The following is a 14,725-nucleotide window of genomic DNA, read 5'->3' on the forward strand; positions in this document are numbered from 1 at the left end:
AGACCCATAAGCATAAACATCCCAACAATATTCCGTTGTATAGGGTACAATAATTTACTTAACTATCCTCAATAATGCAGGTTTAGTTATATTCTTTATTAAGTAATGCTGTAGGAAACACCATTTAAAAATCTTTACTTTCTTTTTATAGCTTTAATTTTATTCAAAAATTACTTTGAAACTTTATTAACACTTTACAGACTGTTTACAATACTGTCAATATCATTATTTCCATAGAAAAGTATTCTCTTTACACTATCAATAATTATGTTTTTATGTTGCTTTAAATATATTTGTTGAGTAAATATTACACACACAAACTGACGAAGAATAATGTGCATTTAAAATTTTGATAGTTCTCTAATTTTTAAGGGCCATGCTGTTTGGAAGTAAAAGGAGAAGCTAAGAGAAAGGCCAGAAAAGGAACATCACTTTCACACAAACAGTGATGCATAAAAGGATGTTCCACAGTAGAGATGTAAAGCATGTTCTAAGACTGTGTTTCTTCTGAGGCTTAGGAATTACAAGGGTTACAATGCCTGTTACATGCACGTTTGGTGTGGATCGGAGTTAAACATGAAGGAGACTGATCACACGCTAACACTGTTATTTTGGGTGGTGTTGAGGACCTAACCTTGGTCCATGCCATCAGTTTTTAAGGCCATATGACTGCTGAAGTTGCAACTATCACATGCAAAGTGTGGGCAAAAGGTCCAAGAGAGGTTCTTCTCAGTTCAGCCAGTCCCTTTGTGCAGCTCTCCCCAATTTTGCTTAGAGTGTATCTTAGGTCAAATCTTAACAAAGGAAGAGGGCCTTATTTTGTGCAGAGCAAAGTTTGGTTAAAAGGGGATGAAACGAGCCAGGAGTGGTGGCACACGCCTGTAATCCCAGCACTCGGGAGGCAGAGGCAGGCGGATTTCTGAGTTCGAGGCCAGCCTGGTCTACAAAGTGAGTTCCAGGACAGCCAGGACTACACAGAGAAATCTTGTCTCGAAAAACCAAAAAAAAAAAAAAAAAAAAAAAAAAAAAGGGCATGAAACAGAAGATTAATGTCAGAATTGCACCTAGGTGCCTAGCAGTCCTTGGCCTGTCCCCTCCTTAGACATGACTGGCAGCAAGCTGACTAGGTTTACCATGGATCTGTTTTGGACTGACTATCCTTTTCTATCGGACAAGAAAAATAAGCATTTCTATGTTGCTAAGTTCTTGGCTTATTTGTAAGTCAAGTGTAGTGAAACCAAGTTGTAGTCAGTACAAGGGTCCCCTTCTCTTCCCAAAGCGGCATAACTTAAGAAGCCCTTTCCCTGAGAAGTACACCCTGTGCAATTACCAACCATAAGCCATGTTTAGCAGTCGGGTGCTGGGCTTGGGAAGACTCCAAGCTTATTACTTTTCATCACTAGCAAGACAGTCAATATGACCTGATGGCCATGATCTCTCCGAGCTGATTTGATTTGCATGGTCAAAATAATATCAAAACAAGTAGCATTTAAATTTGCATCATTGGTATCAAAGGGGGAAAACCCCATTTCCCCCCATGGGACATTCATGAAAAAAGGTGTCCTTCAAGCAGTCACTGTACTGGCACTGTTGCTGCCCAGTAAGGAGGTCGCTGCTTAGAATACTTCAACACAGTTCACTCAAATGACTCAAAGTCTCTTGCATAGTTTAGGTAAAACTTTGATTTATAATTTGAAACACTGTGATACTGTGGTTAAAATGGGCAGGAAATGTAAAATGACATGAGCTAATCCTAAGGGTAGGTTCTATAGTTAAACAGCAAAAGCTTTCAGAAATGCATTCATTGATGGTACAAAGGTAAAGTGGATATGAAGCCAGTGTTTGTGTGAACCTAACAGGGAAAATGTTCAGTTAACCTACGTTAGACCCTTGAGGATGTGTATTTCTAAGCATTATTAGATTTATTTTGGGCTTAAAAATATTTTACCAGTTGTGTGTGTGTGTCCACCAGTTTCTGTGGACCACTGTGTACAGAAGCCTGAGAAGGCTAGCAGATCCCCAGAACTGGAACTGTGAGACGCTGTGCTATGGAGGTGCTAGGAACTGAAAATGGATGGGTCCTCTGCAAGAGCAGGTATGTTAACTGCTAACTCTAGCTCCTTAGGATTTGTCTTTTCACATGTATGATGTTTGCAGGTATGGCTCTACATACGTATGGACACATGTGCACTTAGATTATCATCAGGAGTCTTCCTCAAGAACTCCACCGACTGCTCTCCAAACTCCCTCCCCTGAGTCCAAAGTTTGCTGATACAGCTAGTCTGGCTAGCCAGCTTGCTAGAAAGATCCCATTTTTGCCACCTGAGGGGTGGGACCACAGGCCACAGGCTGGCCACATACTCATTTGACTTTACATGGGTGCTGGGGATCCAAAACAGTCCTTCCACTTGCATAGCAACTTGGTTAAACCACTGAGCATATCCCCAACCCTCATTAATTTTATGTTTTAGGAGCCTGTTGCTACAGTACTTACAAAAATATCAGCTTGATCTTGTCCTGTATAAATCTATAGGCACTTGACTTACTGATTTCAAACACTTCATTCACACATAAAGCTAATACTTAAGAGATACATAATCAAGTACTTATCACACTGAAAGCTCTGAGAAGCTCTGTAGTGAATATTTGTTTAACTCTGATTCTGCTATTCTGGTAAATTATTATAGTCTAATTATGACTTTAAGTAAAGCCAAGAGAGGGACACAACGGAGGCAAATGGCTTCCAAGAATCCTGAAGCCGTCGTGAGTTCTTTCAAAAGGCGCTGTTTGCTTATCAATGTAACATTTCCATGTTTCAAACAGAGAACCTCATCAAGCCAGTTTGCTTTTATGGTGATGTCTCTGATGCTGAAAGAGACCAGACTTCTGCCTGAAGGCTTCATTGCATTCACTGCACTTGTAGGGTTTTTCTTCATTGTGGATTCTAACATGCTGATCTAAGTGTGAATTTAGGCGGAAAGCTTTCTGACACACATTACATTTGAAAGGTTTTTCTCCAGTGTGAATCCTATGATGTCGAATAAGGTCGGAGGTCAAGCTGAAGGCTTTCCCACACTCATTACAGTGATGTCTTTTGGAACGACCATGGACTCTCTGATGGTGGGTGAGGAGGAGGGCCCGACTAAAGGTTTTCCCACACTCCTTGCATTCTCGGGGCTCATCCTGACTGTGAATTTTTTGGTGTCGATTAAGATGAGAGCTTCGCCTGAAGTTCTTTCCACAATGGATACACAGATAGGGTTTTTCTCCAGTATGGATCCTGAGATGCTCCAAAAGACCTGCATTCTGGCTAAAGACTTTTCCACACTCTTTGCACTGGTAAGGCTTCTCCCCAAGATGGATTTTCTGATGTCTGATGAGGTGTGAACTTCTCTGAAAGACTTTCCCACACTCTTGGCAGGGATGACCTTTGTCTTTAGAGATTTCCTGATGGTCAGCAGCAACAGAACTCTGAGATCCTACAGATTCCCAGGACATTTCTCCTGTATGTGCCCTGTCATGTTCAATCAGGCCTGAGTTCTGAACAAGTCTCTCCTTAGTTTCCAAGCATTGGCTGTTAGTTTTTTCCTTGGGCATGGCTGGATTCTTTTTCAAGCTCAGGTCCTCACACTGGGCCTCAATGGGTTCAGTCATGGTACAAGATGATTCCATTCTTCCACAAGAGTCTGTCCCTGCAATGAGATTCCCATTCTCACTCCTTGTCTCTTTACCTGAAATAGTAAATATATATATCACTAATTATTTTATTTTTGGTGTTCAGGGAAAGGAATCTGCAAATAGCAGGAAATACTTAAATAAAGCCATGTGTATAAATGTAAAAACATGTTATGTGTGTTTTATTTGCATGTATGCATGTACACAACATGCATGCAGTGCCAAGGAAACCGTAAGAGGCTGTCCAGTTCCCGGAAACTGGAGTTACAGAATGTTGTGAGCTGCAATGTAGTTGACAGGAACTGAAACCAGATCCTCTGTAAAAGTTTTCTTAAGAGATGAGATCGCTTCAATCCTCACAAAGTAAAAAAACAACAACAAAATTTTGCTCATGATTATTTTATATATATATAAAGAGTGATTTACAAGAAACTGTGGTTTTGTTTGTTTTTTTTGAGGTAAGTTTTCACTATGCAGAATAACATGGCCTAACCTAATCCTCTCCTCTCAGGTCCCACAGTTACAGCACCACCACGTCCAGCCTGACATCTGGGAAAGTGTTAACCAGATTGGCTTTGGGGAAGGGCAGGGGTTGTGGTGGGAGGTGATTTATTTTAAATGTTCTATATTTTATTATGTGACATATGTTACACACACAGAAGCTACTAAGCATGACTGCATATTCTTGATCATGATTTGTCACCTGGGAAACAAAAAAGCACCATAAATCAGGTCACCCGAGGACCATCAAGTTAAGCAGGGAAGGTACTTTGACAAATGAAGATGAGTTGACATGGTGCCAATTTTATCACTGAGTAGTATGTAATCTTGGAAAAAGTGTTTACGTTCTTAACAATAAATCAACAGTACCGGGAGCATAAGACCTTGAGAATAATGCATTCACAAAAACATCATGTTGAAATATGATTTGTTCCCCTCAGAGGGGATCTATAGCAGATTCAGGGCACAAAACAAAACTTGGCTCTTTAACTATGGAAAGAGAGAAAGAAGCCAGAAACTGGAAGCTAACTTCCCGTGAGCGAGCAGGCGAGGACACTGACCCAGACAGTGAGTGAATGGGGAGCCTGGAGCAGGGGATAGAATGAATGAGGCAGGAGGGAGCCAGAAGAGAGAAACAGGAAGGGGAAATGGAAACAAACAGGCCAACAGAGTGCGGGTGAGTGGGAGGCGCAGCACAATTCGCTATTGCCTGAGGAGAGCGAAAGCTCTATCTCTCGGTTCCTCTTCCCAATGTGGCCACAGTACTTCATGTGAAAAAACAGAATAGCATTTCCCAGTTCACTAAGGGATCTAAGCAAGGAGAGACATCTATACATTCGTATTTAAGTGACAGAGAAGACTACAACATAACTTAGTGAAAGCATCAAAGACATTAGAGAGTTCAAGGCCAGCTGATCTACATAGTTGTAGTTGAGATCAATCAGAGCTGCACAGGAAGACCCTGTGTCAAAAAAAAAAAAAAAAAAAAAAAAAGAAGGGGGTGGGGAGGGGAGGGAGGGGAGAGAGAGAGAGAGAGAGAGAGAGAGAGAGAGAGAGAGACTGAGACTAAAAGTAAGAAATAGAACAGTAACAAAGCAGAGCCAAAGAAACTGATTAACACCCCACCCTCAGCACTGCCATTCACAGTGATTTGAAGGAGCTAGGAAAGGGAATAAGGAAACTCTGTCTGAGACTTTTTTGCCTCAGGGAAGAGCAACAGGTAGGCTCAGCTCCACTTCTTGGTGTGTTGTTCATTCAAATTGTTTGGAGTTGTAGATCTTTTAAATCTTGACTGTGTTACTAAGTTTATTGTATATACAAAAACAAACAAAACAACAACAACAACAAAACAAAAACCTGCACTGACTAGAGAGGCTACAGTTTAGATTATGTATACAAATTAAGCCACAACAGGCCTAATAAAAACAAATACCAAAATGCCGAGTGCCAAGGCAGAGGCACTGCATGGCCTACCATAATTCAAATGCAAAAAGATGCCATTTGGTTCTTACCTCTCTCCTCAGGCTTCTGAGGAAGCGCACACCCAGGCTGCTCCCGTGCTTCCCTGCGAGGGGCTGGCTCGCCAACCAGCACCGTTGGTCTGCTTCTTTGGGCTGAGTCCTAGAGATAAGTACAGATAATTAGGAAACCGGTTTACAAAAAAAACCACTTCAATGTCAGAAAAGAGAACAAAGAAACCTTTCAAGAGGCTAAGAAGAGGCAGAACGGAGAGCCTCCTTACACTTCAGCCTCACCGGGGATGGCAAGGGTGAGGCGAGGCCCACACTGACCAGCAGTGAGCAGTGCCCCGCCCGCTGCTGTGCTCATGTCCGCCTATGTGACCTGGGGGCTCACTTCTTACTTTCCTGCAAATGGGCACCTGCACCCCTTACCTTCTGCTCTCCTGCTTTTCCACGGTCCAGCTGCAAATCTTCCAGTATTCCCACCAGTTCCTCCCCAGTCTCTGGGTGGTGCTCGAGCACCTGGACCTGCAGATCTCTTGGCAGGATGGTCAGGAACTGCTCCAGTACCAGCAGCTCCAGGATCTGCTCCTTGCTGTGGGTCTCAGGCCGCAGCCACTGTCTGCAGAGCTCCCTGAGCCGGCGTAAAACCTCTCGAGGTCCAGTGCTTTCCTCATAGCGCAGCTGCCTGAACTGTTTGCACAATGGCTCCTGCCCAACGCCTTTTCTGTCCCCTTGAACTTTGAATCCCTGTTCCCAAGCACAGTAGTTTTAACAGTGGCTTAAAGCACAGACTTGGATCTACAACTATGTCTCCTTAGCTACCTTAAACTTTAAAGTCAGATTTCTACTCAACTCTGCACATATATCCTAATCATTCAAGAACTGTCTCTCTGACAACTGGCGAACAAAGCTTGATAGTCCCTAATTTCCCTAGCCTTGCTAGTAGCCCCACTCCTCTTTTCTTTTGAGACAGGCTCTTACTATGTGGCTGTAACTGGCCTGGAACTTGGTACCAAATATACCAAGCTGGCCTCACAGAGATCTACCTGTTACTGAGTGCTGGGATTAAAGTCCTATACCACTACACACAGCTTCTAGTTCCCTTTTAAGGCTAATGTCACCAAGATAAGAATAAGTTATTTTCATGACCCCAAGAACTCTGCAGACAGATCACCCATAATGGGATCCACTGGCCAGCACTGGCTGCCTCAGCAGTAATGACTTTGCTGGAGGGATCAGGACTTTACAGAACCAGCACGAAATACTGACTGACCAGTCTGTCCAAGACAGACTGACAAGGACTGCTATTTGCTCCCCTTCACCTCGGCTCTTGTCCTTTCCCCCATTTAATTCTGAGTCAGGGCACTGTTTTCCTGTTTCTTCCCAACATGGACTTGCTAAATAACTGATTCTTATCTTGCTTCACTACCAATCGTCTCTCTCATTGGACTGAGCGACAAGTCGCTAAATTTAGTCTGTTAGGACCCCCCCAGGCCAGACCTCTGACACCATGAACAACAGTGGTTCTCTCATTACCTGAAGCTCCTCCTTCAGATTCAGGGGAGCCAAAGAGTATGCACGCTTGCTAGGGTGGATCTGGGAAGAGGTATGTGTGGGAACAGAATATGATCAGAACATGTTGTTGAAAACTCTCAAAGAAGTTAAAAAGAAAAAAAAAGGAAAGATGATGAACACGCACTCACCAAGGCCAGTGCCATCCCTTGCTTCAGGCACTCTGTTTTGGAGACTTTTCTCTTGACTGTATCCTGAGAGACACTCCTAAAAACACAAGTCACAGAAACAGCCGTGCTAGTAATAACAACAGCAACAAGTCATCTTTCCTGAGGGTTGTTTCCTTCTAGTCATTTGTGTTCTCCAAAGTAGCTACTCTTAAGAATATATAAGCAAAATGAGAAAACTTTCATAGGTTGCCACCTAAACTAGAAATTGGAATAGATTTGAAAAACTGCCATTTAAAACTCTCAAATGATTCAGGTGAGAGGCACACACGAATGCTAAAAGCACGGGGTGAGAAGAGGGGAGAACAGAGCATTCTCAGTGCTAACCAGCTGCTGTGTAGCAATAAAAAGAAGATAAAGGTACCTGGCAGCTGCAAATGTACCCAAAAGACCAAGTGTAGCAGCATCAACAACAAGGCCCCATTACCTATGGAACACTTTTAATAAATATTATTTATCATGAATTTCCTGAGGAAACTTTCTGAGAAATCCAGAACTCAGACAATCTATGACAGGCATGAATCCAATTTCCCCAAAGCAAAAAAGCAGATGTATGCTAGGAGGTTATTGTTCTAGATTAAGGAGACACAGCTAAGTGAACCACTTGAAATCCAATGCTTGCATTAAAAACAAAACAGCAAAGATTTAAAGCAGATGGGGTCCTTCAGGTCTGCATCACAACATTCCAGAGGCCGAGCCAGGAAGCTTATAACCTAATCATTACATTTAAAAGCCATTACTAGTATTTGTTTGTTTGTGATGTGGTTTTGCTGTGTTGCTCAACGAGGCCTCATATGTCTGAGCTGAAACAACCCTCCCATTCGTACCTCTCAAGTAGCAAGGATGTGAGAGGCTCAGAGTAGCATGACCTATTAATAGAGGCTTGAGAAAGTCCAAGGATGTGATGTTTGTTGGTCAGAAAATATCAGGTTAGTACTGTGATGGTTAGTTTATAAGTCACTTCTGACACCTGGGTGAAAATATTTGGTTAAAATGAGTTTAGATTTAATATTTAAGTTAACAGACTGTAGACAAGAGTAAAACAGTCTATCCTTCACAATGTAGTAGGCCTTGCCAGATCAACAGAAGGTTGGAGAACAAAAGGACGCATCCTCTCACAAATGAGTGAGACTTCCTCTGTAGCACCTTCAAGTCAGACACTAAGGTTTTGGGTTTCCCTTCAACTCAGAACTGAGAATTCAGTTCTCCTGGATCCTAAGTCTTTGCCTTCAGACTTAAAGTAAACACCCTGCTTCTGTGGCACACAGGGTTTCGACTTGCACTATAATGCCATTATCTGTTGTTTTGTTTTTAGCTTGCTAAATCTCCCCAAGATCTTAGGACTTGATAATCATGAGACAATCCTTGTAATAAATCATTGGCATTTTTCCTATTCTTCTTAAAATTAGCATTTATTAACTATGTACAACAATGGATTTCATGACACGTCACACACATATATTTTGATCAGTTGCCCCCCCATGATCCTTTTCCCAAACAATCTTCTTTCAACTGTCATGTTCGCATTTTAATAAATCTCTTTAGACATCTGTTGACCAAAATCAATAAAAGAAAAAAATTGATCCTATTTCTTTAAATATACCTAATAAAGGGGCTGAGGGGATGGCTCTGTGGCTAAGAAAATAGCCTGCTCTTTCAGAGAATCCCAGTGAGGCTCCCTGAAGCCCTGCTGGGCAGCTCACAACACCAGTAACTGCAGCACCAGGAGATCTGAGGACCGTCCTGGCTTCCAAGGACAACTGTACTCAAGTGCACGTACTTGGGCATACATAAATAATTTAAAAAACAAATCTCTTTTTAAAGGCCGTAAGAACTCTGATACAGGCCTATCACATAAATTAGTGGCGACTCAGTTCTACAATGTGATTAGATATATATACATATACACCGTGGTGGTTTAACCTGTCTTTGGAAGGAACTCCAGTGACCCTGCCATTTAAGGCAGAAGACTGAGCATTCTCTTCCCTTTCTTTTATACTGTATGTATATAATTAATCAAGTTCTCTTCAAAAATGTGCATGGATGTTTTGCCTGCACATATATCTGTGCATCACATGTGTGCCTGAAGAGAGCCAGAAGAGGGTGTAGATCTCTTGAATTTGGAGTTTCCAGTGGGTGTTGGGATTTGAATCTGAGTCTTCTAGAAGACCCGAAAGTGCTCTTAACTGCGGAGCCATCTCTCCAGCAACCTTGAGTTCTTCTGATTCTACGGCTTCATATCCCTCATGTCCACCCTTGTATTTTCTTGATGGCATGCTCTCTTACTCAGACGTCTCTTACTTCAACTCAGTGGTTCTCAATCTGTGGGTCGTGACCCCCTTGGCAAAGCTCTGTCTCCAAAAATATTTATATTACAATTCATAACAGCAGCAAAATTACAGGTATAGAATAGCAGTGAAAATAATTTTGTGGTTGGACCTCACAACACGAGGACCTGTATTAAAGGGGCGCCGCAGCATTAGGAAGGCTGAGAACCACTGCTTTAAATGCTGGTCTTCCCGACACGGACTACTTGCCACACTGCACCTGAGATCTTCCTACGGGGGAAATGAAGCATGTTGCACACAATGAGTTGCCATCACCATCAAGATCAAGTTTAACATTTAATATGGTCTAAATTTTCCTTATGCTTTAATGACCAAACTTACCACTGTTGTTTGTTCTTGGTTCCTTATATATCCCACTCTTACAGGGAAAACCCTTTAACCTTTTTCTTATTGATTAGTCACAGCTCATGTCACAGTCAACAAGCCAACAGAGCTGCTCCACCTGTGCGTCCCTTGCTTAGTCAATCTCCACAGACACCACACTAAGAACGACCTCACACTACAGACGAAACTTGAAGAGTTGAAGAATTTATGATTTTACACAGGTTTCCAAGCTGATCTTCAGGGGTTTGTTTTTTTTTTTTTTGGTTTTGCCCCCCCCCCCTCCAGACCCCTTCCCCCATACACACACAGGGTTTCTCTGTGTAGCTCTGTTTGTCCGACAATTTGCCCTGTAGATCAGGTTGGCCTTGAACTCAGAGATCTGACTGCTTCTGCCTTCCAAACCTGGGATTAAAGACGTGAACCACCAACGGTGGACTGAACTTACCTTTGGTCCTTTTTTAAATCTACAGACCCCCGAATTATGAATTTATTTTTTCCTTCTCTCTCTTGTGTGTGTACATCTGATCCAGAAGCAAAAGCTGTGGGATCCACCTGGCCACAACTACAACAGTCAGTCTTCACTTCCTGCCAGATTTCCTGCCAGTTTTCCTTTTCCCCAAGGCTCTCACTCCCTAGCCCACAATGGGCAATTCTCCCAAGTGCTAGGATTATAGAAATTAGTCACTATGCTCAGATGCAGGTTTTTAATTGCACCCAACTTTGGTTTGCAACCCATTCTTGATTTCATTTCTGCTCATCCTCTAATCTATGCACATTATGGGTGTCCAATTACAAGACCTGTCTGAGTATGTCCTTCTATCACCCAAGACCAAGTTCCTCACACAACCAAATGGCCACTTTGTTCACTTACTTATCCTCTGTGGCAATCTTATTCACTGCGCTCGAAATACCCTGGTGCCCTCGTTAATCCCTAAATAAGACAGACAAGCTCCAGCTTTAGGGCCTCTGTATTCGCTGTTCTCTCACGTATGCCTTTTAAAGCCGCCTCTGTCTACCCATCTATTTCGGATTATCTACTCAAATATTCTATTTACTTACAGTGGTAACTACTTAAACATGCAGAAGCCATGTGTGGCAGCTCCAGCTTATGAGCTCAGAGCTCGGAGATAGAAGGATAAACAGGAGTTCAAATTAAGAGTATACGCCGCCAAATGATGAGGCCAACACGGGCTTCACGAAACGCTCTTAAAACCAAACAACAACAAACAAAAAAAGGGGGAAAAATCCCTCACAACAAAATAAAGCAACAGAACCCAGGAGTGCTGGCAATCTCAGCCATCAGAAAGCTGAAGTAGGAGATACGCTGGAGCTTGCAGTCAGCTTGAGCTGCGCAACAGCAGGAAACCGCCTCACCAACTACGTCCTGAGCTCCCTCCCTCTCCCATGCCCCGCAGCTTCCGTCACGCACCAGCTTCTGGTCCTCCCAGCTCCGAGGTGTGGAGAGTTTCTGTGTATCAACCAGACCCTCCGCTCGAGAGTCCCAAGTTTGCGGGTTCTCTCTCCGCTGGAACCCGATCACCGTACGTCCCCCTCGCCCTGGTCGCAGGGTCAGTCACACGTCTCTCAAAATCTGCGTTCCAGCCCAGTAGTTTCCGGCTCCGCTCTAGGACGATGGGAGGACCAGGACTCAACTCGGTGGTGTCCTGACTGGGTCTAAGTTGAAAGATTTCATTTACATAAATCAGACCATTTCGTTTGACTGTTTTCACACAGAGATGTCATCTCTATCACTAGAATAACAAAGCTCGGGCTGTAATCACAGCCACCAGCAAACAGACACAGCAATTGAATCTTTAGGTTGGGCTTTAGGCAAAAGCTGGCATGATCATGTAGGTTGGATTCTAGAGAACCAAAGTTAATTATTAGTGCTCAAGTTTATTCTTCATTCCCCACCCTTTTGCCACCAAGTTCCAAAGACTCCTATCTGTGCCTTCTTTATTTGGTTGCCTGAGTGTAGGGTTTAGAATTTAGAATTCAATGATATTTGAAGAGAAGTGGGGTAAAGATATGCCGATTTTCTTTCTAAAGTTTCTATGTTATTGTTGTTGTTGCTGCTGCTGCTGCTGAAAAAAAAAGTGGAAAAAAAAAAGTGAAGTTCACTTTGTTATTTTAAGCTTATCTTGTTTGACTTCGAACGAAGGCACTCAACAGAGCTTAGTCTGGTTAATGTATAGTGGTGTCAGTTATATGCTTTGCAGTCTGCTAAGCCAATGGTGTGTAAAGCTAACTCAGAACAAACATGTCAGAACAAACACAGCTTTAAGATGTTTTGTGTGCAGATTAACTCAGAGCAAACAAATCATCTGTTTAAGTCCTTCCTATAGTGTCTAACACAAAGTCCCCTACCACCCTTCCCTCCCCTATAATCCCCCTTGTTAGCCATTTACTTTGATAAATAGGCCACAGTTTGAGGTTCACCTCCAATCATTTGAGTGAGAACTCACATTAGGACTCCATCCTTTCCATGTTGACTGAAAAGACTTTTGCAAGCCCCAAATTCCCATGGTAGGAGCAGATGTCAAATCCCCTTTTAAAGGTTCCAAACCCATAACTATTTCTGGGTCCATTCAAAATTTCATAAAGGGGCTTAGCCATAGAGTCAAAAATTGGGACCAAATTCTACAGTAGCCTGTCATACCCAGGAATATGTTAAATTGCCTGAGAATTGCAAATTTTTGTTCCCCGTTTGTCTAACTGTTAGTCACTGCTTTCCAAGCAGACTCTTCTTTCCAGGCTAGAGGAGGAAACCCAGTAATTCCTCAGCCCGCTGACAGATTTGGGCCCTGCAGGCTAACAGTCCTGGTAAATGGTTTAAAGTCTCCTAGTTCCCAGTTACCTGCAAGTCTTTGACATCCTACTGCAACATGTCACCTTTCAATAGTTGGGCTTTTAAATCTTAACCCAGAGAGATGGTCCAGATGTTAAGAGCCCTTGCTGCTCTTCTAGAGAACCCAGTTCACAGCGGTTAGGCTCTCGGCTTATAATATCCTACAACTCCAGCTATAGGGCATCCAGGGGTTCTTCTGACCTTGTGCAGCAGCAGCAGCAACAACAACAACAACACACACACACACGTACACACACACACTTTAGAAAGAAAATTGGCACATCTTGGTCCTTCTTCTCTCCAAAGATAATTGAATTCTACATTCTAAGCCCCATCCTCAGGCCATCCAATCCTGCAAAGTCCTAGCATCTGTATAATTTAGAGTTGTAAACTGTTAAGTCTGATTCCAGCCATTCAAAGATGGAAAGGATCCTCCAATACTAGTAATAAAAACCGGAGGAATTCCAGGGAATGTGATTCGTCAGACTGTACTGGCTGAGAAGAGCAGAGTATACAACTAGCAAAATATCAAGATTTGCCTGCAGGTCTTATATAAATGCACGTATGAGACTGGGGCTTCTATATTAGTAGTATTATTGGCAATACATGAGTATATTACCGATAAGTCCTATTTCAGAAAATAACTCATAGAATTATTCAGATACAACTCATAGAATTGTTTCAAGAATTTGCATGGTCTTTATTAGATTTTTGTTGTACTGTCAGAACTATGTGCGGTCCTAGATTTGGGACCCTATTCTAAGGCCGTTGAGGATACAGCTCCAATATCTTTCTAGTTGTTGCTGCCCACGCAGATTTGAGTTTCAGTTGCTTTTGAGTCTGGTGGCTAGAGAAAGGGTCCTGGTACCCTGTTTCCTCCTCTGGCTTTACCTTCTCAAGCCTGGTGAAGAAGATAGGCAGGGTCTGAATGCCTGCCCAGTTAGGTAAAATGTAACAGAAATGGAGCTTAGGAATCAGCTTTCCTTTGTAGGATCATCCCAGTAAGATGGCCCTGTGTCTTTCTAACTCAGGATATCAAAGGTAGAAAGAGGAGTGTAGGCCAAGTAATACCCCAGTGGCTGTTCATCTTGTCCTACACCTAGAGGGAGATTTTTAAATTTTTACTTTATTTAATGTGTGTTTTCTACAAGTGTTTCTTTATGTGTGTGTGCACATGTGAGCCACAGCATGCATATGGAGGTCAGAGGACAACTTCCAGAGTCTTTTACCTCTTTCCACTATTTGAAGATTTGACTTGGAATCAGTGTGGAGATGTTGCACCTTGATACTAAGGTTGTAGTCTACCATGTTCAAACAGCTTTCCTGAGCTTGGTGAGAAATGGAGGGCTCCTTTTCTTGGGGTGGTGATGGTGGAAGGGCTGGCTTCTCTTCTCTGTCTGATCTGGGGAGCCCGACCAGCAATCTTCTACCCAAGGAATGCCACATATTCCTTGGGAAAATTCCAGGTTCAACTTCTTCCCTCCAGATAAGAACCTGCTCAGCAAGCGCCTGGTATTCCTGGAATGCTTCTCTGTGCAAAGGAGGCATCCACAGGGTTAGCTTTCTGTCTAAGCTCCACCCCCACAGTTACCTGGCAACAGCTGCGTAGGCACCACCCCACAGTTACTTGGCGATAGTCAGATAGGCCTGACTATAGAAGGGGCTGCTTGCCCCCTCCTCTCTTTCCTGATCTTTTGTTCTCTTCCTCTCTTGGGCTCTTCCCTTTTTGCTCTCTGTCCCCTCATCCTTCCCCCATCCCTTCCCAATTCCCTTCCCTCTTTTCTCTCCACTTGCTCATGGCGGGCCTCTACTTCTCTCTCGCTCTGT

General features: G+C 43.0%; 1 protein-coding gene, 1 long non-coding RNA gene and 1 other non-coding gene across 4 annotated transcripts in view; 2 read left to right on the forward strand and 1 right to left on the reverse strand.

Moving 5' to 3' along the window:
• The window catches only part of 4930470G03Rik (RIKEN cDNA 4930470G03 gene), a 6,360-nt gene extending 1,628 nt beyond the window's left edge, over positions 1-4,732 (forward strand). Inside the window, exons 3-4 of the long non-coding RNA NR_151504.1 lie at positions 1,973-2,095; positions 2,824-4,732. This is a non-coding gene — a long non-coding RNA (RIKEN cDNA 4930470G03 gene). The remainder of the gene's footprint in view (positions 1-1,972; positions 2,096-2,823) is intronic.
• Zscan26 (zinc finger and SCAN domain containing 26) lies at positions 82-11,629 on the reverse strand. 2 transcript variants are annotated; one of them, NM_001347491.1, is made up of 6 exons: positions 11,480-11,629; positions 7,343-7,418; positions 7,176-7,235; positions 6,069-6,386; positions 5,688-5,796; positions 82-3,731 (listed from the first exon to the last, which is right to left on the reverse strand). In NM_001347491.1, exons 2-6 carry the CDS (start codon positions 7,355-7,357, stop codon positions 2,833-2,835), a joined length of 1,401 nt encoding a protein of 466 aa, NP_001334420.1. In that variant the 5' UTR covers positions 7,358-7,418; positions 11,480-11,629; the 3' UTR covers positions 82-2,832. The 2 variants fall into 2 exon arrangements, with proteins under 2 accessions (NP_001334420.1, NP_001013808.2); NM_001013786.3 differs by lacking the exons at positions 6,069-6,386; positions 7,176-7,235.
• Mir1896 (microRNA 1896) lies at positions 3,062-3,142 on the forward strand. The gene has a single exon (NR_035441.1). It is a non-coding gene; the product is annotated as a microRNA 1896 (primary transcript).
• Positions 11,630-14,725: the final 3,096 nt, after the last annotated feature.

Source organism: Mus musculus, chromosome 13 (genome assembly GCF_000001635.26).
Source record: "Mus musculus strain C57BL/6J chromosome 13, GRCm38.p6 C57BL/6J".
Lineage (NCBI taxonomy): Eukaryota > Metazoa > Chordata > Mammalia > Rodentia > Muridae > Mus > Mus musculus.

Coding starts and splice junctions, on each gene's coding strand:
- Zscan26 (NM_001347491.1), bottom strand. Junction 5,797..6,068: donor GAAAAGCAGGAGAGCAGAAG/GTAAGGGGTGCA, acceptor ACTTATCTCTAG/GACTCAGCCCAAAGAAGCAG. Junction 3,732..5,687: donor TCAGAAGCCTGAGGAGAGAG/GTAAGAACCAAA, acceptor TTACTATTTCAG/GTAAAGAGACAAGGAGTGAG.